We start from the raw sequence: 27,195 nt of genomic DNA on the forward strand, positions 1-27,195 counted from the left end.
TGTGTGTGTGTGTGTGTGAGCTCTCTCTCTCTCTCTCTCTCTCTCTCTCTCTCTCTCTCTGCCTTCACCTTATCCTTTTTCCCTAGGTGGTGAAACGAAAATCCATGTAAACAAAAATGCCGCGTTAGATAAGCGAGCCAAGCGTGAAACTTGAAGTTTTATTTCTTGAAATGAAAGGCTTCAAAGATACCACCTTGAGACCTAGTGGAGTGGGTCTCTAGTCTTCTTGTCTATCTGATGTCTCGAGAGGTCGACCATGATGTTGTGAAGATAGTAATGCAGGACTGTAACTGTGTGGAACATTTGTTCGGCGGAATTGGAGTCTATCCGCATTTGTTGCGCTGTGGCGATTCCACCAATCTCTTGTATGTGATGTGCTTAACAACAGGAGAACGGAATTGCAAAGTACACGGGACTCGGAATGACGGAACTGACAGTTTCACTACTGAAAGTCTCCCCTTTCCCGTTCAGTTTGCATGTAACCGAACCTTAAGGCCATATACATTTGACCCGACCCTTCACATCACAATACGAAAAGTCTTACCGCATCATGTAGTTAGAACTTAGGTTGGTGGTGGTCGTCGTCGTCTTCTTCTTCTTGGACAGTGCTAAGGCTGCTGTTGGCTGCTGAGCTATTATGGAAGATCCAAGCTCCACGGAGATCGCATCCCGCTTGGAGCGAGCTACACGATCCGCCCTCGCCTCGTGCTCCTCCTTCCCCTTCACTCGCCCCCCATTGCCATCTTCCCCTTCCCCTTCCCTTCCTGATCTCCTCTCCCGCCTTGGCCCTGCCGATGCCTTGCGCTGCCCCCATTGCCGTGTGCAGCTCCCCCGAGGTCCCTGCTCCCTTTCCTGCTTCGCCTGTGGCGCCCCTTACCAGCCCTCCTCTCTTCCGCAAGTCTCCTTTCGATCTTCCCTCGCCTACAGGCGACTTCTGGACGCCTTGCAGATCGAGGAATTGGTATGTTGATCTCTCAGTATCCTAGTTAGTGCATGCTTTGTTTGCCAAGATGTGCGATGGCTGAAAAGCCATGACCTGGGGAAAACTTCTCCCGATGCTTCTTTGTTTTTGGAGAAGGTAACGCATTTCTCTACATTCAACCGCCATTGAAGCACGTCTCTGGAGCTCTGTTCTCGTATGATATCTTTCGGTGTTTCTCGTGTTCATGGGGATTTACGTTCATTCTGACGTTGCACTTACTTTTGCCGTATAATATTCATGTCAGTAATGTGGATCCCCCCTCATAAGCTGACAGAGAGCATGCCCTGACTGCAGCCAATTAGTTTACTCCTGTGCATTGCTGCTAGGCTGCATGGAATCTATTTTCGATAGGCCTTGCCATTTGAGAAGCTTTCATAGGATTCTATCTGTGAACCCAATGATCTTTCGCAGGGTCCCTCCTCATCCCGTGTGTGAGAGCTCATATTAAGATGACTTACATAAGCCCAATAACCTGGGCCATCTATGCAGCCCATGATGCTACCTTCCTTGCATAGTAAGGTGTTGTACATCGGTAGCCCATAAGGCTTCCCTCTCCTCTTGCCTATCTGCCCGTGTGGCAGCTTGTTGCCCCCACGTCGTCCTCATTTGGGGGCATAGACCCCTCGAATCCAAAACCCCCTCTCAATTATCCATTGGGCGCCCACATGGACTTGATCTGAGAGATGCTCCATTTGCTTCCATAAAGGAGCTCCGCAAAACAATCAAGAACTCGGCCTAATCAGTACCACTTACATGTGGCATTGCCAACCAAGTCACCAATGAGCAAATCCATCCTCAAAATTCTAGATGACTAGTAAGTTTTGGATGTGGCTGCCCCATAGATCCCCTCTGTTTAAAAACTATGGGACTGCTATCAGACGTCTCTAGGACCAAGCTCCTAGTGAGCTCCACCTGACCTTTAGACGCTTTCCCTTAGCCTTTGACACTTGGTCTTCAACCAGATCAACCAAATACCTCTCCACCTCTCCATCATCATGCAATGGGACTTGTGTGGAATTTTGTCTAGGTCAATTGCTTTGCATAAGTACCACCACTTCCTTAAAGTCCATGACACAAACTTCCTTTGCTAACGACGTGCAAAAGAATCTAAATGCCTCTGCATGGAGAACTTGCCCTCCATTTGTCCGCAAGGTGTCACCCTCCATCTGAACAATGAATTGGGCCTAAACATGCAATTTAAATTCAATCAAGAACTCACCCTTTGTTCGTCTTGAAGGTCTCATCCTCCATTTAAACAAACAATCGTCTCTTTGGCACTTAGTCTTCAACCTAATCAACCAATTACCTCTCCGCCTCTCCATTGTCATGCAATGGGACCTATGTGGAATTCGGTCTAGGTTAGTTGCTTTGCATAAGTACCAGCACCTCCTCTAAGTCCATGACACAAACTTCCTTTGCTAACGGCGTATAAAAGACTCTAAATGCCTCTACATGGAGAACTTTTACTCCATTTGTCAACAAGGGGTCACCCTCCATTTGAACAAACAATCAAGCCCAAACATGCAATTTAATTTCAATCAAGAACTCACCCTTTGTTTGTCTGGAAGGTCTCATCTTCCCTTAAAACAAATAATTGTCTCGAAGCATGCAATTGGAATATCCAATTATGTACTAAGATAATATGTTTCCATTAGCCAGGGCATAGGGGGGGGTTCATGTTGCCCCCTGGATCTTCTTCCCTTTGTGTTACTGTCTTTAGCTAACCCTTGTTAGCTTGTATGTAACTTGGATTAACTATTAACATAGGCGTGTATGTGTAACATACATTCATACATGCATACATATATATGTGTGCGTGTGTGCGATCCTCCCTGCACCGATCCTTTATGATGCACATGCAAGGATATCTTCCTTCGGCCTAGGCATAAGCTTTCACTGTTTTTAGTTTGGAGTAGAAGTTGCTCCTCTTTCGCACAGCTTTGAATGTACATTTTCCTTGGTCTTTTTACATCTTCTTCTAGTTTATGAGTATGTACATTCTTCTTAATGAAAGGTTCTTTCACAAAAAAAGAGTGCGTACATACTCTTACACACAAAAAAAAGTGTTTATGTGAAGCTAGAATATCGGAAGTTAGCCACTTGGCCGCTTCATGTTCGATTCCGAATTGTACAATCAACTTTGGTAGCCTATATTCAGTTCTTCTTGCCTTTGATGATGTTTGGCAAGAAAGACATTTATTCTTTCATGTCCACTCTTATGGAGACTTTTTGGCACTCAAATTATGGCCGTAAGTGTATCAGACACTTTCTATGGAGCAATTATAGCTTGAATAAAGAGAATTTGGACTACCTTTTGATTAGCCTTCTCCTTTAGTGCTAGCCTTCATCATGGTTGAGTCTTCCCTTCACCTGCGGAGTGCCGACAAAAACTCAGTACGAAGACTGTATATAAATGGATGCTCAAGTATGTGTGGGTGTGCAGATTTATACGTGTGAGAGCATATGCTTATACTATGGTCTACACCCATTGTTGGGCGTTGTTGATGACAGTCAGGATGTCATAGTAGCTAGTCCCTGCTATGCGCGATGGAGTTTAATGTTTTCAACCTTATGAGTGACTATCATGAGATTGAAACTCCGCTATGTTTTGTTTTTAGAGGATGAGTTTGGGCATGTTCTTGGACTCATTTAGGTATATACTCTCTATGGAGCATCTCTACCCCCAAAAATGCATGGTGCCTTTTAACATATTAAATATTCACATCCATATTTTACTCATAAAGGTAAGATGATGCTGTAATCTTTGCAGGGTGATCAGCCTAAAGCTGTCACATGCACCCTTGCTCTTCGGTGCAAGGTGACAATGGCTACATTGACAAGTGCAAGTAGATTCCTATTGTAGGTGATTTTGTTGTATGTCGTGACCCCATTGTGAGCCCTTGTCTAGGGACAGTCAGGGACGAGCTACGTAGGTTAGTCTATCAGCCTTGGTTCAAGCCTTGGTTCAAGTCAGAAATCAAGTCCTTATTCACTAGTACCCACTCGAGAACATTAGTTAGTGTTTCCATCTTAGGGGTTTAGCTAGGTCTAGGTCTCAATTTAGGGTAGGAGCTCAAAAGGCTCCCCAAGGGCTAAACCAAGTAATGGGGACATGAGCAGCCAAGGAAGGAGCCCCAGAAGGGCCTTAAAGACAGCTTCACAACAAAGGAAATGGGCTGGGCAAAGGCACCTTTATAGGTTGCCTTGTGCCCCTCCCTAGGTAGCGTAGAGGGCTGGCTTTATGGCCCAACCAGCCAGCACAACCAGCCGACTTGCTGTTCGGCTGATTTGTGTTGGTTGGGGCCAGCCGACGTCTGGGGGCTCCTGCTGGAACAGGGATCTGTAGAAATCTGTCGCCAAGTCCCGGACCTCGTCTGGATCTGTCCTGACACTGCCATCCTGCGCTCTAAGAGATCGAAGCTGTTCGCGTGTTGACCTCTGGCCATGAGTCCTGAAGAACTCTCTGCACATCCTGTCGCCTTTCCTAGCCCAAAAGGACTTGGAAGCATGAAACGAGAACTCTGAGCGTCGCTGGGTGATCTCCTCTAGCATGGCTCTGGCTCTAACCTCTTGCCGTCTGAGCTCCTCAGAGCCTGGAGAAGACTGCTGCATCCGCTGTATCGAGGCAAGATCTCATCTGAGACCCCTCTCCTTCGCCCACCACTGCTGCCTGACCTGAATCGCCTCCTGCTGACAGATGAGACTAGACTCGGCAAGAGCCTGAGCTACCTGTGCTACCATATCCCCCATGGGGTTCCAATCCTGCTCCCACAGGTCCACTATCCTGCTGCGAACCGCTGCTCTGGAGTAGGTGGAGTCTGGGATCCGGCACAAGCGTGGAGGTAAGGAGTGAGAGGTTGAGTCCAGGACTAGGATGACTGGGGCATGGTCAGAGAGGGTCGTCCCTGGAACCACTCCTGACTCTCCACCTCTGCCTAGCGCCCAATCGCTGACATAGAAACGGTCCAACCGCTCCAGAAGTTTGCCTCCCTCCCTCCTGTAACCCCAAGAGAAGTCCAGACTCCATGTCCATCTGCAAAAGGAAGGCTCCCTCCAGCTGTCCCGACCTCCCACAGCGAACAAGGAGTCCCAATCTGCCTGCTCCGCCTGAGCTATACCGAGGAACTTTGGGCCCTGTCCCTGTTGATTCTCTAAGGTCTCAAGGTTATTGAAGTCCCCTCCTACAATCCAAGAATCCATCTCTGGCAATAAGTCTGTCAAGAAGCTCCAGAAAGCGGCTCTTCGTCTGAGGTCGGTCGGGGCATAGATATTGAGGATGCCGATGCGGGATCCCTCAATATTCAAGCCCACCCAAAGCGCTCGTCTTGGGATCAGGGTGCCAAAACCACACACATGCTGAACTAGAGAAGCGTCGATGGAGGTACAGACACCCCCGCTCCTCCCCTGCTCGCCAATCGAAGGTTCCTAGTAGGTGTGGGAGCGTCCTGTGAGGACCTTCCCACATTTACTGGTTTGAGAAGCCGAAAGCTTGTGTTCCTGCAATAGGAGCACATCTACCCTTCCCACCAAGGCTGGCTGGAGCTCCTGTTTGAGCACCATCTTCTTGGGGCCGCGGGTTCCTGATGAGTGGAACCCGTTGACGTTCCAAGAGATAATGCGTATACTCATGAAGAGGGGAGATGGGCCACAAACAACTGTCTGCTTGCGGTCGATGTCGAGGTGGTCGGAGGATGTCCAGTGTGCAGACGAAGGCACTTCTGTGAGGGTTTCGAAGGAGAGGCCGGATCATCGGACCCATCCTCTAAAACCTTCAACAGAGGGGAGAGGCCCTTCGTCCCATGGTGGTAAGCTCTCTCTAACCAACTCGACGCCTCCGCCAGGGAAATACTGTAGAAGCATGCTACCTCTGAGGTCCTCCACAGGCGGAGCCCTTCCGCATAGATCCACTCCAGAGGCGGTCGAATAATGACCAAAAGGCGGAATCGTTTGGTGCTGTGGCGCCATCTCAGACGAACATCACCCTCCTTCCACTGCTGCTGAAGAAGCTCCGCTGCTCCGCTACCGATCTAGTCCTGCACCTGCTCCTAGGACTGATCTCGAATCGTCTCCCAAACATTTTCATTCGTCCATTGCTCATTCCCGTCACTGGTGATAGTGAAGGAATAGCTAGGACCATCGTGGGGGGCAAGGACGGACACCTTACCCTCCGCCCCCTTTCGGAGGAAGAAGATGCTGATGTCTAGGCATGCAGGGAAGGAGCCAATACCCGTTGCATCCAAATAATCCCAAGGTCCTGCTCGGTAAAACTCTAAAGGTAGAGCTCCAGGAGCTGCCCTTGGGTGTGGGGACGAGGATGAGGAGTCTAAACCAGAGAGAGGGGTGCTGGCTGTCGAACAAGCTGGAGTGGTGTTGGCCATCTGTGGGGAAGGGCCTCTCCCCTCCGCCGGGCCAGGAGGGATAGGCGCGGGGGAGGTGTGTGCTGGCTTCGGGGCCGCAGGCGACATAGGCGGAGGGGGGGTTTCCTCGGGATCATGCTCGAGGGAGAGAGGGGTCCTGAAACCAAAGGTGCTGGGGGGGATCCTGGAGGGGGGGGAGGTAGGGGGACCGAGGAGGAGGGGGGAGGGGAGGGGGGGCGGGGTGAAGGATGAGGGGGAGGCTAGCTGATCTTCTCCTTCCCTTTCTTCTTCCCCTTACCGGGCTACTGCTGATTGGTGACCACAGGGGGCTCTTGCTGTAGATGGGAAGGCTTTTTTGGTCTTGTTTTGTTTCCTTTCCGTTTTCTTTTGACCTCTGTCAAGCCTTCCCCTTCGGGAGGGGGTGTCGATGCCTGGCGGGGGGGATCCTGAGTTGCCTGGATGGGGGCCATCTACGGTTCTGTCCTCGTGAAGCGAGGGCAGGAGCGCGCCTGGTGCCCGAAGCCGTGGCATCTTAGACACTGATCTGGGCGACCAGTGACCATAATGCGCTGTGTCACCACACCTATGTCCGTCTCAATCTCGAACTCCGAGGGGATACTCTGCGGATCTAGGAGTGCCACTTTGACATGTGGCACCCCTTGGGCTCTCGCCGCATCAACGAAGGTGTCTTGCATGAGCCAGCCAAAGTGCGCCCCCAGGTCCTTGTTGATCGGGCGAAGCTCGGTTGCGAGGCCTGGGAAAATGAGGTTAACTGGATGGCGAGGAATGCGGAAGCGGGCATTGAAACCCCTATACCATGGGACCATAAGGATGATCTTCCCACCCACAGAAGTAGGGGACCGTCTGACCATATCGCTCGCAGCCTGTGCTGAGGAGAGCTTGAGCCAGAAGATACCACGTCCCATGAGTGCAACCTCCTCAATGTGGCTGTCCTCAAGGTAGAGGGTGGACAGCAACGAGTCCCTGATGTCTGCTTGCGAAGGGGCGTAGCCAATGACTCTCCCATAAACGGATGTGTGGGAGAAGTCCGCGGCGGCGTGCTTCACCAAGGAGACCTGATGCTCTGTCAGTGTTATGCGGTAGGCTGATGGAGGGGGGGGTCCGTCTGGGCCACCGGTTTCGGGCTCACGGCCGCCATACCGCACCGACAAATTGCGAACGCTCCAAAAGGCGGGGGAAGGAAATGGAAATGGCAGAGACGAGGGAGGGGGGAGTGGGACGGAGGCGGGGGAGGAAAGAGGGAGGGATGGAGAGGTACGGGGAAGCGGGGGGGGGGGAGAGGTGGTGGAGAGGGAGCGAGTGGCGGAGGGGGAAGGAAGGAGGAGGGAGGGGGGGGGGGCAGCGCAGTGCAGGGCGGGGAAGAGGAGGGGGGAAAGGGGGGGGTGTGGCAGCGCAGCGTGAGGGGGCGGGGAGGAAAGGTGAGGAAGGAGGGGAAGGGGGGGGGGCAGCGTTGCGCAGCAGGGGGGAGGGGGAGGAAGGGGCGGGGGGGTGGTAGCGCAATGCGAGGGGGGGGAGGCGGGAGAGGACGGAGGGGCGGAGAAGGGAGGAGAGGGGGGGGATGGCGGGCGGAGAGGGAGGCGGCGGATAGAGAGGAGGGGGAGGGGAGAGGGGGCCGCGCAGCGCGAGGGGGGGGTAGACGGGAGCAGGGGAGGGGAGGGGGCATTCGCAGGAGCTCATGTTGAAGCTAATAAGTGATCACATGTTACTTTTCAGGATCAGCCCTCTCAAATCCCCTATGGTCAGCAACAGCAGTCTAACACGATTCGGGGACCGATTCGGGGACCGACTTAAAGTAATAATTTTCAGTCCATGGTTTCCGGACATCAAGGAGTTTTGGCAAAGCCGGTTCAGCTAGGTTATTTTGGTGGTGGTTCAGTGTTTCAGGCTATGGTCAGCCCACAAGCCCAATTTTTGGGTATGCCTGCTAGCCAAACAGTTGGGTTTGATCCTAGTTTACAGCCCATGGGACAGAACATGATGTATGAAAATGTTGGAGCAGTCCCAGGGATGGAAACAATATGCCTAATGCAGCAACAGGTAACCTTGCTTTGGGAAATATGAAAAATTCGGGTGCTGGTCTGAATAGTATGGCTTTTCCTAATGCTGGTAGTGTGGGGGATAGAGTGAGTGCTATTGTGTCTTTTGCCCAGGCACCTGTTTGTGACAATTTGGCACCTCAAGGGAAGTTGAAGGACTTTAAAGAGGCAGGTGCAGTTGTGAAATTTGAGACATTCAGTGGGGTGCAGGACAAACTTAAGGCCTTGACCTTTTTACAGCAGTTTGATGCAGCCTACACAGGAGGAAACTTCACAGAATCATCCAAAGTATGCCGGGCTGCAAGTTTTCTAAAGGAGAATGCACTTCAGTGGTGGACCACTATGCTTATGCAGAGCACCGCGCCAAACACGTGGGTAGTTTTCAAGCAGGTGTTTTCAACTGCGTGGCTTACCACAACTTTTGAAATGGATATCAGGAGTGCTTGGCATGAGCTGAATTCCAATAATTAGCGTAATTTGGAGGAGTATAACAGCAAGTTTTGGGCGGCTTTGTTGCATGTTAGCTCCTACCGAATTGTTCCTTTCACTGAGCAGGTTGAGAAATATTGTTGCAGGCTGCCTAAGGAGTTGAGAGACTACTGCACGAAGACTCAAGTCTCCAAAATGTCTCAGCTTATCGAGAATGCTAGCACGGCATATGCTTTGATGCAAGGGAGGACTTCAGGGTTCAAAGGTGGACAGAAGCAGGAAGCTAAGAAAGATGAGACAGATAAGAAAATTGGGTTCCGATTTTCCAAAATGGAGAAGAAGGAGAAGAAGGCCAATTGTCGAAAGGATGAGTGTTAACGTTTGTCTCCAGAGGAACGACGCGCTTTATATGAATCTGATAAATGTTTTATTTGCAAAGAGGAGGGACATCGGTCTAGAAATTGTCCCAACCGTAAGAGGAAAGAGCCGGCTAGTGACACGGATGAGCTACGGAATGTTATGAAGGGCAAGAGTTCTTGATTCCATAGTGGGTTGTTTATGGCTGGTTTTATATAGCACGGTATATAGGTACTTGTAAAAAGAATTTTGTATGGCAATTGTGCCATCATCCTGAAGTACATCCGCCACAGATGAAATGCCTTTGAAGGAGAGAAAATAAGAACGTCGGGGTTCTTGTATGGCCAAAGGTGGGTGAAATACTTTAGACCAAAAGAGATTCTCTACCCTCAAAGAGTTGCCCGAGAGAGAGTCCCTGCCTTGCCATTCCAAGTGGGATAGAATGTGTTTCCAATCAAGAAGCAGAGAAGAGACAAAAGGGCATCCTCTGATCTTGCCTTGGATCGAGCCAAATAAAAAATCCCACTGAGTAGGCTGCCAATTCCCAAAAGCAGATGTATGAAGATGTAATAAAAGAGAGTGGATCGTGAAAGCCCAAGGCTGATCTCCTTGTATAAACTGCATCATCATTTTCCCTCTGTGAGCAAGTAAATGCATTTGAATATTGAGAATGTTCAGACCTCCGTGCATCTTTGGAGAACAGAGACGATGCATGGAGAGTAATCTGAGACTTTTCTTGCCATGTTTTGAACGCCAGAAAATTTCCATGATAGCTGACATAAATGAAACCAGATCTGCCTAAGTGAACATAGTGAGAATTGTATGTATGCTATCAAAATGGATTGTGTAATTCGCAGACGAACATGTAATGGCAAGTTGCAAGCTTCCAATAGCATCCCAAATTGCAGTTCTGTCTCGAGATGACTGAGGTGCATAAACTGAAGCAAATTCAAACACCTCTCCTCTAATAATGCATTGGAGAACAAGCCATCTGCCTTTGTTGTCATTTAATGCAATGACTGGTTGAAGCTCATGTTTGATCAGAAGGACAACCCCTGAAAAAGAGTGCTCCCCAGCATAGAAAATGTCATATCCACAGTAGTGTCCTGTCTTGCCTGCATAAATATGTTGGTTGTGCTCTTGTAATGCCACTATGTCAGGCTGAAATCTGTTGATGTACAGCCACACAGATTTCCATTTTCTACTGTCACACATGCCCTGGACATTGAGTGTAAAACATGTGATGTGAGCAGTCATATATACAGATATTTATAGTAATGTAACAACTATGTACAGCAGCAAAATGTATGAGGTCAGCCTTGCATTTCTATCTCAGGTTCGAGTCCTCGACCCTGAGAAGAAGTAGTCGCCTGAGAAGAAGACAGCAAAGCAGCAACCTCTTCTTCAGGGAAGAGTGTTCTACTGGCTGTTACTGCAGCCCATGTAATCCCAATTCCTGTATTTATCTTTGGGGTGTTTCCGCTAGAAGATGCACCATTCCAAGTGCGGGGGGGTGGAATTCTTCGAGCAGAAATAACTTTTCTTGGGCTCTGCCAGCCATCAGTTGAAGGTTGCTTTCCTTTGGGCAAGGATTGAGTAGCAGGAGGTGAATGTGAAGTGAGATTTGCATTGGTAGCTACTGGATCTTTGCCTTTATCGTGACTCTTAGAATGCTTTCTACTGCTTTTATTTTTGTTGGCAACTGGAGTAGGAGCATCTTTAGTAGGCATGTGGACTGGCAAGGTGACATGAGGCATTTTATGTTGGTTCATTGGACACTGTGAAGCCATGTGTCCAAACTTTTTGCATTCAAAACAGGCCCCTGCAAATAAACCCCATTTGAGTTTATAAAATGCACTTCCCATGTTCACATTATTCACCGTGACTGAATAAGAGTCCGGTGTGGGATTATCAGTATCCCAGAGAATGCAAAATCTGTTTGAGTTGCCATTTAGCCGTGGTGGGCAGACCACTTTACCTAAAGAGGCTGCAATTTTAGGCAAAAGTGAGGCCATGCATTGGGGGAAATCAACAACTTCAACCCAGACTGGGCATCTGTGTCGGATTAAAGCCTGAAAGTCCCTTGTGGGAGACCATGGCAAGACATGCACCATTTGCTGCCCAAAAAAGAGAGGTGAATGTTCCAAAAGCATTTGTTTGTGTAGCTCATCCACCATGATAACCTCGAAAAAGCCCCTGGCTGCATAGTGTACTTTACGAACAAAAGAGCCAGCCAATGTGCGTGTTAGCCAGTTGCCTATCTCTGCAGCAGGTGGCATCCGGCCTGGAAAGAATAATATGACTGCATTCTTGGCATACTCTCTGACTGGATCCACAATTTCATCGACCTCAACCATGAGGCCAACTGAAGGAACCGAGTCTTTCCACTCTTTTCTCGTATCTGCAAATCCTTCATGCATTACATCATATACTAATTGAGCCTCAAGCGTGTCATGCATCGGGTCATGCTGACCCTCAACCTGCTTTTGCTTCTTGCAGGGAGCCGAGCGCTCCTTTTGAAATGTTTTTTCATATGAATACTCTGCCATGACTTGGTAAGAAAAGGAGCTAGAGAATGAAGAACCTGTAAAAGGGTGGTGAAAGCCAAAAAAACCAGTCCCAAAGGAATATCAGAGGAAGCCCACAACTTGTGGGAAGAGGAAGTGTATAACTGGTAAGGAGAGAGCAAAGGGATAGGTAGGATTTGGCGGAAGACACAGCTAGGGAAGACACCGGAGGGAAACCCCAAAACTAGTCTGGCTGTACGGGAAGGCTGGGTTTGTATGGAAACGTACAGACGTACGGACGCCGTACGGCGGACGTACAGATGTACGGGTGCAGATTATGCAGGGTTGCTAGCGTGAAACGGAGATGCTGACGGAGGGCAAACGGACTGAAACGTACAGAGGGTGGCAGAAATGTACGGATGCACAGAATAAAGCTTCAGAAAGGAAAAAAGGTATCGACGCACACACGCAGGGTTGGAGCAGGATCACCATTTTGCATACATATTCACCATGGTGTTTCCCACGAACACATCTAACTCAAAACCCCTCTTTTTCTCCAACTCTTACACACACTTAACTCAGATAGATGATCACAGATGCAACAAACGCTGTCTCAGAAATAAATATGGACGGAGAGAGAAAGAGAGTATATTCATCCACCAGATGGTGGGCAGAAAAATAGCTCCAAAGCAGTACAAAACACAGAAAAGTGCTGGAGAATATTGATGGATTCTCTCTCTCACCAACTGCTCCAGATCTGAGTGCTGAACACAGCCTTGGAGAGGGGCTTTCAGTCTTGCACTGGATGCTGGAATGAATGGAGGAGTAGGCCTTTTATAGGCACTGCCCAGGCCCCTTGAGTTGACCGACCAGCAGGGTCGGTACCCTGTCTGGTGGCCGACCACATGGGCCCTAGAAAACCGACCAGGGTTGGCCCTGGTCGGTGGCCCTGGTTGGGCCGACTTGGACAGCCACAGGCCCTTATTTAAGGGCGCCCTGGGCAGCCAGTCAATGCTGCTCCTGGTGCCTCTGTGTGAGGCCTAGAGCCCCTTTATTCCTGCTGTTGCAGACTGCAACCAGCCCGTGTGCTGGTTGCCTATGATGCCGGCATGAGTCTCTCTCTCTCCCCAGCCCTCCTACCTCTCACTGCCCCTTGTCCCCTCAAATCGGGGGCTCACAGGTGGGCACAGTGAGTTTCTAACACCCCCCCTCAATGTCACAACTGTGGGCCAATCCCCATTCGTTTGATGAGGTGCTCCATCTATTCTCGAGGAAGTGCCTTCGTGAAGAGGTCAGACAAGTTGTCGGCGGTTGGGCAGTACATAAGCTCGATCACGTCATCGATGATGAGCTCTCGAACAAAGTGGTAATGAACTTCGATGTGCTTGGTCCGCGCATGGTACATTGGATTCTTGGCAATGGCTTTGCAACTCTGATTGTCGAACATCAGCACTGTTGCGTCCTCCTGACACACGTCCATGTCCTCTAGAATCCACCTCAACCACAGTGTCTCACAAGCTTCTGTACACGCGGCTCTGATACCATGTTAGAAAACAAGAGGGAATTAATCACTCAAACCTCCACCGAAGATCTCTCCAACTCTTACACACACTCAACTCAGATAGATGATCACAGATGCCACAAACACTCTCTCAGAATTAAATATGGACGGAGAGAGAAAGAGAGTATATTCATCCACCAGATGGTGGGCAGAAAAATAGGCTCCAAGGAAGCAGTACAAAACACAGCAAAGTGCTGGAGAATATTGATGGTTGGCACTGGTCGGTGGCCCTGGTTGGGCCGACTTGGCCAGCCATAGGCCCTTATTTAAGGGTTCCTGGGCGGCCAGTCAATGTTGCTCGTGGTGCCTCTGTGTGAGGCCTAGAGCCCCTTTATTCCTGCTATTGCAGACTGCAACCAGCCCGTGTGCTGGTTGCCTATGATGCTGGCCTGAGTCTCCCTCTCTCCCCAGCCCTCCTACCTCTCACTGCCCCTTGTCCCCTCAAATCGGGGGCTCACAGGTGGGCACAGTGAGTTTCTAACACTTTTGTCATGAGGTTTTGACAAAATGAGATTGCTATTTTTATCATGAGGTTTCGACAAAAATAAGAATGCTATTTTTGCCATGAGGTTTTGGTAAAATATGCATGTTATTCTTGTCATGAGGATTCGACAAGATGGGAATGCTCTTTTTTGTCATGTGGTTTCGACAAAAAGAGAATGGATTCCTGTAGACCTTGGTTCCAGATGCGCAATTCTTGGAAGCGGTCTATGTCGTGCATTGTTGGCCGCGATGTTTTTGGTGTACTAGTCACAGTGGGTATACTAGTCGCTTGGTTTGCAATGCTATACGGATTTGTTATCTGCAGCTCTACAAATCGTATATGCATTGTTGGTGGTCTGTTGGCGGCATGGTTGGCTGTCCACTCAGATTTGGATTTGATATCTCAGGTACTTCGGATATTCATGATGTACCACTAGTGTGGGTGTGAAGAGATGGCCATAGGTGGGTAAAGCATGCATGAACTATCCCTGGGAAGTACAGTCTGAGTATCTATGTGCATGAATTTACATATGCTCATGATGTACCACTGGCAGTGGATCCTTAGGGATGGCCATACGTGAGGTGGATTGGACATCGTGGGGAGCATTTTGTTTGTGAGTGCATGTATGCATGTATGTATGTACGTGGAATGTTTGCTTGTCTTTTGCCTAACAAACATTTAGTGTTTTCACTTGGTTTTCTTTTGCAGGCAATCGAGGACGTTTGCCTTCTTTCAAGAGGGGGGTATGTCACGAGACGTGAAATTTTGGGACTTTTGATTTACGACTCCCGTAATTTGCGCGTGATTGCTTTGAGCCTCTGGGACGCGAGGGTCCGGCCATGAGACAGGACCTGGGGAATTAAAATTCCTAGTGGACCCTTGTAAATAGTGATTGTGCGCCCAGTTACTAGGCATTTAATTCCTAGGGCCAAAGTGTGCAACATGGGGGCCAAAAGAGTGGTGTAATTAAAAATCTGCTTTTAGGGGCCAAAAGAGTGGTGCAATTAAAAAACACTGCTTTTTGGAGCCTAGGCTTTAAAAGGGAGTCAGATCATCAGTTTCAGGTGTTCCAAAGCCTGCCAGGAAAATTCGTTTTTACCCAGGGGCCAGTTTCAGGTGATCCAGGGCCTACCAGGGAAATTCGTTTTTACCCAGGGGCCAGTTCCAGGTGTTCTAGAGCCTGCCAAGGAAATTCGTTTTTACCCAGGGGCCAGTTCGAGGTGATCCAGGGCTTGCCAGAGCAAATCGCAATTGATCCGGGAGTCTGTTGCAGGTGGTGATTTTTGCCAGGGTGACTATTCCAGTTTGCGATTTGCTTTTGGTCTCTTCTAGGCTGTTTCAGGTGCCTGTGATTGGCTCTAGGGCTGTTCCAGGAGTTCTGGACCTAACCAACCTACTCCTGGTGAACTGCAACTTGCTTTTTTTCAGGCTTTCCAGGTATTGTGTGGACCCCTTGTGCATCACAAGTTTCCAGGTATTGTGTGGACCCCTTGTGCATCACCTTGAACACCCACGCCTGAAAAGATACCAAAACCAACCACAACACCCAGAAAGCTCTAGAAAATCAGGTCTAAATCTCCTACAGAGCCCCAATACGTCGAGGCAATGTGATGCACAAGGGTCCACACAATACCTGGAAACTTGTCCTCTAGCATAGAGCCCATAGACTTGCAATTGCTCCCATTGTGTGTCACTACCTGCACAACATTCTCAAGCCCTCTTTGCATGATTGCCTCCCATATATGACCCCAAATAATTAAACCGGTAACTGTGAGACCTGGGAGGGAGGCATCAATGGCTTTCAAAAACGGAGTGCTTTATAAACCGGTAACTGTGAGACCTGGGAGGGAGGCATCAATGGCTTTCAAAAACGGAGTGCTTTTGCAGCAAGACACTAAAATGTTGTACACATTTCGCCTGCGTACATCTAACCATCCGTCACACAATATAGTGCAGCCATACTTCTTCCATGTTTCCTTCAAGGGCTCTAGCTGCACTTCTATGCATGCTCTTTCCCGCTTGAGCTCACGTACTCGCAGAGCTTTAGATGAAGGGTCTTCCCACTCACATCCAATGCGGCTGATGGCTCTCATGGTCTTCCTCCATTGGTTCGTCTTGGCCACATGAAAGGGAATGGCACACCGTATGAACAATCGGGTGAGCTCCCTAGTTGCCTTTGCCATTGCCTACTTTTGAAACCTAGCTTGGATGCTAGCCCTTTGTACATAATTTCTAGCTAGTGGAGGAGTGGCTCGTGATACGTCTTGTGGCAAAGGAGTTCTCTTTGCATACATAGCCGACATAGAGGTATGGCCACTCTCTGACTCTGTATCTCTGCTCCTCTTTGCTGCCCCCAGTGCTTGACTTGAACTACCTTCCTCCTCATTCGATGGCTCCACAGAAATGGAATCTTTGGGAATGCCCAAACGCTTTCGCCTCCATTGTTCAAGGCTCTCCTTAACATCTTGAGGAACATAGGGGCATGGCCCTACATCTTTGCTTGGCACATGGCCAAGATGATCCTTCACACGGGTGGCACTCTCGGTTTTTTCCATTCCATAGAATTTGCATCTCCACTTCTTAGAACCACCAGACCCCTCATAGCTCCCCATTTTCTCTCATGTTTCCAAAATGCATCTGGAGTCCGAGCCATGCTGAGGACTCATTAGAGCAAGGAGAAAGGGGCAAGGGCTGAGGAGAGCAAGAAGGAGAGGAGAGGGCAAGGAGGAGAGGAGAGCAGAGCAAGAAGGTGAGGTTGGAGAGGAGAGAGGAGAGGGAAAGGGATGAGGAGAGGAAGGAGGAGAGGAGAGGGCTGAGAGGAGAGGCTGAGAGTAGGGTGAGAGGGGTGAGAGGAGAGGTGAGGGCTGAGAGGGTGAGAGGACTGAGAGAAGAGGTGAGGGCTGAGAGGGTGAGAGGGCTGAGAGGAGAGGGTGAGAGGACTGAGAGAAGAGGTGAGGGCTGAGAGGGTGAGAGGGCTGAGAGGAGAGGGTGAGGTGTGAGAGGGCTGACAGGGTCGAGGAAAAGCACGCGAGAGTGGAGCAGCAAGAAACGGTGCCGCGCAAGTCAGTAGAAAAATTTGGGGCAAAAACTGCCCCCTCGGAAACGTCGTCCCCGTTTCTAGAAACGGCACGAAAACGCCGTTCCGTTTCGGTGGCCCAGAAACGGCGTTTCTGGGCACTATGATCGTGATAAGATGGCTTTGATACCAAATGACACGACCTTGTAGGATCTAACCCTATCATTGACCTGGAGACTTGTCCTCAATCCAACCAGAATCATGCACAGGCGCCTCGATCCTCCTGACCACTCCCGAGCACGTGGGCTACAACTTGACTCATTCATAGGCCCGTATCTAACCCAGGCGTCCCATACCACCTGAGCCCGTCTGGAAGACTTTCCATACACTACCTATGATCTGCCATGTCATTGGCTAGAGTCCAAGCCCCATCCATCAGTTGAGGAGCGCTCAATCGAACTGTCACAATAGCGCTGGCCCTCCCTCTATATATAGGTACACCATGCGTTGACATCAGCAAGTGTACGGAGCAGGGTACAAGGCTGTGCAGACCTGGGACAGGTGGTGCTGACATCAGCAAGTGTACGGAGCAGGGTACAAGGCTGTATGGGGCTGGATGAGGCCTGGTGGAGCAGCAAAGGAGGCTGCTATGAGGCAGGGACCTGCCTTTATATAGGGCTGTGCCCTTGCCTTGATTGGAGGGCCAAGGCCGTGGAAGAGTGGGCCAAAAAGGCTCCGGTTTGTGAGCCCTAATAGGGCTGGACCAGCCACAGACTGGTTGGCCAGAATGGGCAGGCTGGTTGGTTTTGGCCAGCCCCCTTGGAGGCCTATAAAAGGAGAGGCCCCTTGGCCTCATTTCACATCTTCTGGAGCAGCAAAAGACAAGCAGTCAGGAGCAGCAGGAGACCTACTCTTGGAGCCTATTCCCGGAGGACTAGGAGAGAAGGAAGAGCTGCAGGTTGAGCTTGGAGGGCTGCCTACCTAGGTTGACACTCAGGGCAGCAAGGTTGAGAAGAACACTCTGGACAGAGGGTCTGTCTACATACGCTCGAGGTGGAGCACACGGGCTCAGAGATCTAGAAGTGCTTGACATCTAGTAGGAGAACCGTTTCGTATTGTATCCTGTCCTACTTTGTGGATGGACAAAAATATAAAGTGTTGCTTCTATATTTGTCTCTAGGCATTGTCTACACATCTATGCACTTAAGTTTAAGAAGTGTGTGATTGCACATCCCACAACACACTGTGTGAGCTTCTATCAGTCTTTTGCTGTGCATACCCTCTGTTGGGTCATTTCTAATCCCATTTACCAAATGAATGTTAAATCTTCCTTTCTCAATGGAGATTTAAAGGAGGAGATTTATGTGGAACAATCTCCTGGGTTTACCAAGTCAGAAGGGATGGTTTACCAGTTAAGGAAAGCATTGTATGGACCTAAGCAAGCTCCTCACGCCTTGAACCATAAAATCGATGAGTTTTTTGTACGGAACCGTTTCCAGAGGTCTTGAGCTGATCCCAATCTGTTCTTCTTCCGTCAAGATGGTCTTCTTTCCCTCATCGTTTTGTATGTTGACGATCTGTTCATCAGAGGTAGCCATGTTGACCATATCTTTGAGGCAAAGCCTGCTCTTTCCTAGGCCTTTGAGATGACTAGTTCGGGTTCTTGCACTTCTTTTTGGAGTTGGAGGTATCACAGGGTCCAGAAGGCCACTTTGTGTCCCAAAAAAGGTATACTCGGGAGCTTCTGGAGGCTTTTCAGATGACAGAGTGTCGTGCCATCTCATCACCCTAGTATCAAATTGTCCAAGTATTACCCTAGTGAACATGTGGATGCAAGCAAGTACTGCCAGTTGATTGGATCACTGATCTGGCTCCTTAATACCATATTGGACTTGTGTTACTCCGTTGGTCTACTGAGCTCATTCATGCAAATACCTAAGAAGACCCATTGGGATGCTGGTATGCGGATCCTTCGATATTTTCAAGGTTCTCCACAATCAGGGTTATTCTATCAGTTAGGGCAGCAGTCCAGGATCTAGCTACTAGGCTGGAGTGATTTAGATTGGGGAGGAGAGTCAGACTCTCGTCGTTTGACCAGTGGGTATATCACTTGGAGCAGTAAAAGGCGACCCAATGTAGCCTTGTCTTCGACCGAGGCTGAGTACCGTGCTGCGTGTTCCGCTACTTGTGAGGCAGTTTGGCTCCGTCGGTTACTTGGGGAGATCGGGTTCCCACAGACATCCCTGATAGTCATCCACAATGATAATCAAAGTTGCATTGCACTTGCTCGAAACCCGGTGTTCCACGCTCGACCCAAGCATATTGAGATTCAGTACCATTATTTCCGGGAGAAGGTGCTTGTTGACGTGATCCAGCTATGTACTGCAAGATGGATGACAACAAGGGGGACATCTTCACCAAGCCCTTAGCACAGCAGCTGTTTCGCGACCATTCCAGCTCACTCCAGGAGCTGAGAGGAGGTGTTAGAGGTGACATCTTCTGTATCATTGAGTGAGGGCATTGGTTGTGGGTCTGCCCACCCATGTGAGGGAAAGTGAGGTCCTTGTTTGTGCCCATGAGGGATAGAGGGGGATCACCACGATGTCTGTTTAGACCAGCATGCATACGGGGATGTACGGAGCAGGAGCAGGGATATACGGAGCTTGTACCAGGCCACCATCTATCCACAACTGCTACGGACCTGTCCAGGGAGCTGCGGGGTCTCTTGTGCCTGCCCCAGGCCTGCTATAGGGCTGCCATAAGGCCACATTCATTGTGCCTAGGTGGTGCCTTGGTTGGCGGGATACCCAGGCCCCTAACCAGGGTCATATGACCCAACCTCCTTTTCGGGTAGACCCAACCGAGGGTCGGCCATCTCACCCCCCTTTGGTCGGTTGGTTGGGGCAGGGGGTGGCCCTATATATAGGGCCCCCTCCCTCATTGGTTTTCCATCTCAGTGTACAGCAGTTCATCCACTTGGAGTAGAGGTTTTTCACCCAGCAGTAGAGGGGTTTTCTCTTGAGATCATTGTGCAAGTGTCTCTTGTTTTCTTTGGTTTCCAGGTCTGTCTTGTGAGTAGTTTGCTCTTTTCTCTCCACTGTTGCTCAGTTCCGCTGCATTTCTCACATGTGCACACTGTGTGTAGTATAAACTTAACCTTAGAGTTAGCTAACTAACTCTAAAGGACCCCTTTAAATGGATCTTGTGCTAGGACAAGACCCTAAATACATGCATTATTCTTTGGGCATAGAAGTATGGCGAGGCAAGACAAATCATTTATATCCCAAACTAAGTAAGCAAAAGAAATCCTCAAATTATTCAGATTGAAAGATTGCAAGCAAATAAGCAATCTTGATATATTTGACCACCTGGGACTGGGCACAGCTTTTCCAGATTCTCAAAGTAAATAAAATCTTATATATGCAACTCATAGGAAGCTTGATATATTTGACGACCACTGCCCTCTCTCTCCACCTCTCCCCCCCTACTCTAGGGCATAGCCATTGCTACACAAGAAGAAATCATCATTTTTATAGAAAAACTTGTGGGCTGTCCCAGCCCAGGATATGTTTACAGCATGCTTTTTGTATTGTTGCTTTGTGGATTTTCGCAAGGCATTTGACACAGTCCCGAGAGCCCGCCTCATACGGCGCCTATAGGACTTGGGTTATGACCAGGAGATCATTTGGGCTGTCATGGCACTTTACGAGAGAGTTTCTGGCAGAGTTCGGGTAGGATCCGGGTGGACAGACGAGATCATGAGTACCATCGGGGTCAAACAAGGGTGTCCTTTGTCGCCTACCTTGTTTGGTCTCTACATTGACGAGCTTGAGACAGTGATGCAGACACAGGGGGGTGTAGGTTGCTCTCTTGCAGGCACGCTGATCCAGATTTTGCTCTATGCAGATGACGTGGCTCTCTTGTCTTCCTCAGCAGAGGGGCTTCAGAGACACCTAGACGCACTACAGTCTTTTTGTGAGTCTAATGATTTGAAGGTCAACCTGGGTAAAACCAAGGTCATGATCTTCAATACATCTCGAGCCATCATGCGTTAGGAGCAGTTCACATTTGCGGGGTCATCTGTTGAGATAGTTTCATCATACACTTATCTTGGGGTTATTTTCTCCGGACCGAGCTTCACTATGAGACCCGCGATGCAGGCACGCTTGAGTAGAGGGTATGCCTCATTGGCCAGGGTAGAGAGGTAGTGCTTCTGCTCACACTTTCAGGATCCACGCACCAAGGGATTGCTTTTTGACTCCTTGGCTCGCCCAGCGGGGATGTACGGCAGTCCTTGTTGGGGGCCAGACTTGTCGGATACAGAGTGGGCCCGTGTGGAGCGGCTACAGGTTCTCATGCTATCACGGATGATTTGTGGTAAGTCATCCGTTCCTCACCAGATCATTCAGGCTGAGTTTGGGTTACTCCCTTTATAGCTAGATGCTGCATTTCAGGTCATCACATATCTGTACCGAGTTAGGGAATATGGGGATTATACCTCAGGGCGTAGCAGGCTACCATGGATAGCTTTATCCTCTTCTATGGCACTTGCAGCAGGAGGAGATCAGAGGTGCTGGTATGCACGTACAGAGAGATGGTTTGAGCGACTAGGGCTCCACATGGATAGACTACCTCCCTTCCAGTATAGCATGGATGCTCCGTTCTCTTCCCTCTTATCACACGAGGTCAACCAGGTTATCCGTGAGGATCTACTACAGCTACACACTTTTCGGACCTAGTTGGAACTGAGTGAACTCCCAGTGAAGCTTAGCTTCTACAGAGATCACTTCTTACATATCATAGCGGAGGGTTTCATTGACCTACCAGGATACACACAGATTCACCTACCCCACTCGATGAGGATCTCTCTTGGGCAGTTCCGGGTCTCTTCACACAGACTTCGCATCGAGAGCGGCAGAGCAGAGCGACTACCCAAGGAGCGGCGCATATGCACACTATGTGACATACAGGAGGTTGAGACAGAGGAGCATTTCATCTTTAGGTGTCCTGTGTACTATGAGATCCGAGGACGTTTCCACCGCCTCTTCAGAGATAGTTATGGGATTTTGGCCCATTTCCTCTCCTACCCAGAGCAGCGGTGTTTGGCAGGTTTCATTCATGAGGCACTTAGACACCGCGAGAGGATACTCCGAGCACGGAGACAGGAGCAGACTTCTTCCTCCCTCTCAGAGCTCTATCACGGAGTTCTTTCAGCTAGATCACATGGACCCCAACGAGACGAGGCCTCGACATGACCGTGACCCGGAACCCGTGACCCGACAGCTCAGACAGAGGGTCGACACACAGATCACACTTGGAGACATCCCCTCCTTGTTTAGAGTTGGAGCCCGACCGACGGGGGTCACGGTAGCCCTAGTTAGACGTAGAGCTACGACCAAGAGACGTGCCAGGACCGCACCTCTGAGTGGCCGACAACACTCTATTGCTGACTTCATGCCTCCATGGCCTCATCCATCCCGATATCTTGCTGTTGTTGGGGATGATGATGCTGAGATTGATATATAGTCGACCACCGACATCACTATGTTGTACTTAGGACTTAGTACTGCCATTCTGCATTTTTGGCATTTTGCATTTTGCATTGGTATGGACGCTCGTTTAGTAGCTCCACTACCATAGCTCGTTGTATCAAGATTTTCACAGTCTCATAGACCCATCGGTCTTCCGAAGACTTTAATAAACTTTCTTTCTTTCTTTCTTTGGATGTAAAAGATCTCTTTCCTGTATGTGCTGATTTTGGATGTATAAGAATCTCTTTCCTTTGTGCTTTGGAATTAGGATCTCTTGTTGTTCTTGGACCTGGTATTCATGCATATGCAAGTTATTTCCAAGTTTGGATCTCCTATTCAGAAGTAGAACTATCCTGCAGTGTATCCCGTACCAAAGGATGTTGGCCTTATCAGTGCCCAGGTCTGCACGGGTTCTATTTAACAAAAAAATTTCACTCCTACTATTTGATGTTTTGATGATGTTTGTGTCTGAGTTTGCCCTTCACCTCCGGAGTGCCGAGAGAAACTCAGTACGAAGACTTTGTGTAAATGGATGCTCAAGTATGTGTGGGTGTGTGGATTTGTATGTGTGAGAGCATTTGTTTATACTATGGTCTACACCCACTGTTGGGTGCTGATGACGTCAGTGGGGATGTCATAGTAGCTAGTCCCTGCTATGCATGATGGAGTTTATGGTTTTCAACCTTATGAGTGACTATGATGAGATTGAAACTGCACTATGTTGTGCTTTTTAGAGGATGAGTTTGGGAATGTTCCTGGACTCATCTAGGTATATGTCCTCCCATTTCTTTGTTGTTTGAATTGTGGAAGTGTGTGGATTTGTATGTGTGAGAGCATATGTTTATAGTAGGGTCTACACCCACTGTTGAGCGCTGATGACGTCAATGGGGATGTCATCGTAGCTAGTCCCTGCAATGCGTGATGGAGTTTATAATCTTTTGAGTGACTATCGTGAGATTGAAATTGCACTTTGTGTTGTATTTTTAGGGGATGAGTTTAGGGTTGTTCCTGGATTCATCTAGATATATAATTGTGGAATAGGTTGCATGGGTGGGAGTGTAAAAAGAGAGAGGGAGGGAGGGGTTGTTGACCTTATCATCATGGTAAGCTTTTAATTATAGGAAGTTAGAGTTGTTCTAAGATGCAGCTTATTTTGAAAGTTGACAGGAGACTAATTCCAGAGGGACTGGAGATGATTTATTCCAAGCTGGTGGGTTGGGTGCCAGTGGCAAGATTGCAACTAGTTCTGCCTTGCAGTCAGACTCAGTTGGCCTCAAAATACAACCAAGCTGTGATTCCCGCCCAGAAATGCAAATCAGAAACGAGGCATTGGAGTCGGGTGACAAGGCTGGTGGCTTGGTGAATTCTGCAGTCTCTGCTTTGGCAACATCAGTGGAAACAATTAAACTTGCAAACAAGCATAGTGACAAACGGGACAGTATCATTAATTATAGTGAACACCTGGAGGGAATTTGTCTAGAGGAGTTTTTTTCAAGTCAGACTAAGGCCAAGGATTCTATTTCAAATAATCCTGTTACAGCCACAGATAATCTTCCTGAAAATGTAGAAGCTCTGAGATCATCAGGTATACATGTGCGCAAGGATTCTTTTTTTTGGGATCCTCTGACTGAATCTATTATTCCAGATGGTGAGGATTTGTTATCCAGTAACTCACAGGTGTTTAGGGACAGTTTCTGGAGCATTAAAGGACATGGTGAGGAAAGATTAGATAATTTAGATGAAGATGACCCCTTCTCTTCTTGGGATTTTCAAAGTGCCACACCTGCAATCGAAGTCTCTGAGGCCTTGACTTGTGGTTCTCAATCGAAGGACTTGAGTTTGGGATTTCAATTGAATGATCAACTGATGCATCCCAGTAAGTTGGAAAAGTATAATGAGTTTTTTTCAAATCCTGTGGTAGAAAGACGAACAAATGCTACGGACATTGATTCTTTTGATGCAGCAGGCATGATTATCGCAAACAATATTGTGTTATCACCAAGATTGGAAGACAAAGAGCTCTTTAATTTGCAAGATTATAGTGAGAATCCTGACCCTACGTCACTTCTTTCATTTGAAGGGCATATGGAAACAGATACCCTAAGAAACAGAGACTTGGATGTCCTATTTTCGGGTTCAGTTTGGCAACATGATATTCCTGTGCTATCTAAAGATGGAAATGGTATCATAGCCAATAAATTCGTAGATACTCCTTCCAACACAGTCCTAGAAAGAAAGGCAATAGATCTGCTGCAACCACCCCTGTCAAGTCAGCATGATCTCGTTTCAAGAGGGAATAAGACACCTACTCTTAACAGTGACAGGTATGTAAGCCTTATGAAGAAATCAGATCCCTGGTCACTAGGTTCCAGATGATTTTGCTCACCTGGCGGTCATGTGATGCTGATTGGATATTGAATGATAGTCTATGTCCTTTCTGTCGTGGCCTGGAATGATATCAGTTTGGAGGAATGTGTGCGTGGATGTTTGTATCAGGTGAAGTACATTAGAGTGACTTCTTTTTATATGTCAAATTAAGGGCAGAAATCAAGCAGCGCCTTGAATTATCAATTTCAGCTATTCTATGTTTCACGGCCGGTAGCAAGATATAATAGGATTGTACATTAGCTTACATGACGTTTGTAGCAGATGATGTTTTCAGTCTATTGGATTCCATGTTGATGCTATCATTTCCTAGTACTAATTATCCGATCTTTGTACAGTTCTTATGAAGCAGAGTCCATCTTTAAAATAATGGATAATGTGTCAAGCAAGGAGCAGCAAGCAGCAACACAGGGAAAGGCAAAGATTGTTGAATCTTTACTGGCTCAAATGCACGACCTTTCATTTATGCTTGCTGACAACCTTGTCATAAAAGCTGATGGTAATGGATACATAAATCACCATGAGGATTTAAGAAAACAGGAAATGACATTCTAAATCTGATTTAAGTAGTAGCACGATCAATTAAATCTTCTCCAACTTTTGTTTGTGTACATGGCCTCCAAGATTTTTATCACACTAAGTTTTTTTATTTATTTAGTATTTTGGTCCCATTGATACATTCTCCAAGTGAGGCTTTTCAAGTAGTAGCACGATCAATTAAATCTTCTCCAACTTTTGTTTGTGTACATGGCCTCCAAGATTTTTCACACACTAAGTTTTTTTCTTTATTTAGTATTTCGGTCCCATTGATACATTCTCCAAGTGAGGCTTGCTCGTGGTTTTACCTTGTTTAAACAGCATTATGTAGAGAAAATCAAGGTTTGAGGTTATCATGGTGGAAATAAAAGTAGTTTGAAGCGTATGACATTTTACACGCCTTATACTAAAGCTATCTATGTATCTGAGAACAATCTCCGCTTGACAACATCCACTCTCTGGCAATTCCTGAGTTCCTATCCTGAGGAACAAGAGTTTGTGCCTTTTACAATGCTTGAATGCCTTTTACAAAGCTTGAGTACAAATCTAGATCACAGTTCTCCTAAAGGTACAGGAAATTGACAGCGCTATGCGATTTACTTTGTCATGTAGGCTAGAAGCAGCAGTATCATGCCAATCTAATAATGGCGAATTGAAGACAATGGTCAGATGTTAGGTAATCAGGTGAAAGGAGAATGGTCAGTGTTAAGCGAGGCAATCTCCAATTCTAGAGGATAGGATAATCAAAGGTCAAACTGGCGTAAAGGTCCGATCACTTACAGGTAAAAACACCATAGGTGCCTCTCCGTTAGGACATAAATCAACAATCAAACCTCGGACAAAATTCCACAACCAAAGCCCTTTCAAAGAGCCCCGGATCGGAGGCACATTCCACAACCAAAGCCCTGCCAAAGAGCCCCGGATCAGAGGCCAAAAAAGGCCTCTTTCTAGTCGACCAGATTGACCTGGTCGGTCAATATCTGACCAGGTCGGTCAGATCTGGGCCAACTGACCGATTGGCCCCTCCCTATTTAAAGGGGGGAGGGCCTAGATACTCTTCATCACTTCAAGCTCCAGAGGTACCTGCACACCCTGAGCCTCTTTTGTCCCCTGGCTGCCTCCGCTGCTGCCCTCCTTTCTGCTCCAAATTTGCCCTCCTTTCTGCTCCAGATCTGCCCTCCTTTCTGCTCCAGATCTGCCCTCCGTTCTGCTCCAGATCTGCCTCCAACTTCTGCTCCAGATCTGCCCCAACTTTCGCTCCAGATATGCCCCCCAACTTTTGCACCAGATTATGTTCCAAATCTGCAGCAACTCTTGCATCAGTTTGCTGTCTCAGATTTGGATCAGTTCCAACTTGTGGAGCTAGTGCAGAAGTCCACTACAGTTGTCTTCCCTGGAGGATTGATGTTTGCTTCCTCCAGAGCTTCTCTCTCATATCTTCTCCTGTATTGAGTGTCGTTTGTGATATATATTTCTTCTTCAGTATTGTTTTATTTGTCTCCAAGTACTTTCTTTATAGTCAGGGCTCAACGGTCGGTCCCATTGGTTTCTCATGCTCAAAATAAATTGAATTTTAAACTACTACATCTTGCCTTATGATGTTTCAAAGCATGTGATTCATACAGCATTTGTGTGCTATACAGTTTTAGTTCTCAAATTATTTTGCAATTCAGTTCCTATCCACTGGATGAGATATCAACCTCGGATTGAAGAATGTTTAGTCAACGAGTTTGAGGGCACTAATTCACCTTTTGATTACCTTGCCATTTTCGACACTTGTGGGAGCAATCTAAAGCTGGCCTAGGGATGGCCATCTTGAGGTCACCTTGCAACATAAACCTGGCCTATGCAAGGCAAGAGGGTAAGTCTGGTGACTCATTTATGATTTTGAAATAAGTGCTGTGAAAATTGTATTGAAAATATTTAAGCCAGAATGGTGGGATTTTTTTTTTTGCTAACTGAATGTTGTATTTCTTTCTGCCAAATTCTACT

General features: G+C 48.0%; 1 protein-coding gene across 3 annotated transcripts; it reads left to right on the forward strand.

Moving 5' to 3' along the window:
- The first annotated feature begins 522 nt into the window (after positions 1 to 522).
- Positions 523 to 27,195, forward strand: LOC147901567 (uncharacterized). 3 transcript variants are annotated; one of them, XM_087375338.1, is made up of 5 exons: positions 523 to 961; positions 23,449 to 24,605; positions 25,005 to 25,165; positions 25,816 to 25,901; positions 26,722 to 27,195. In XM_087375338.1, exons 1-4 carry the CDS (start codon positions 638 to 640, stop codon positions 25,818 to 25,820), a joined length of 1,647 nt encoding a protein of 548 aa, XP_087231464.1. In that variant the 5' UTR covers positions 523 to 637; the 3' UTR covers positions 25,821 to 25,901; positions 26,722 to 27,195. The 3 variants fall into 3 exon arrangements, with proteins under 3 accessions (XP_087231464.1, XP_087231465.1, XP_087231463.1); XM_087375339.1 differs by lacking the exons at positions 25,816 to 25,901; positions 26,722 to 27,195 and having other exon boundaries at positions 23,449 to 24,157; positions 24,362 to 24,605; positions 25,005 to 25,433; XM_087375337.1 differs by lacking the exons at positions 25,816 to 25,901; positions 26,722 to 27,195 and having other exon boundaries at positions 25,005 to 25,433.

This window comes from Dipteris shenzhenensis, chromosome 5 (assembly GCF_047967505.1).
Source record: "Dipteris shenzhenensis isolate YYH24624 ecotype China chromosome 5, Dip_SZ_1.0, whole genome shotgun sequence".
Taxonomy (NCBI): domain Eukaryota; kingdom Viridiplantae; phylum Streptophyta; class Polypodiopsida; order Gleicheniales; family Dipteridaceae; genus Dipteris; species Dipteris shenzhenensis.

What these genes read in the sequence shown, in the direction of transcription:
- LOC147901567 (XM_087375337.1), top strand. Translation starts at nt 638, where the DNA reads ATGGAAGATCCAAGCTCCACGGAGATCGCATCCCGCTTGGAGCGAGCT. An exon ending in CCTTGCAGATCGAGGAATTG is followed by an intron (nt 962 to 23,448) that starts GTATGTTGATCT and finishes GAAAGTTGACAG; the next exon opens with GAGACTAATTCCAGAGGGAC. An exon ending in CCTACTCTTAACAGTGACAG is followed by an intron (nt 24,606 to 25,004) that starts GTATGTAAGCCT and finishes ATCTTTGTACAG; the next exon opens with TTCTTATGAAGCAGAGTCCA.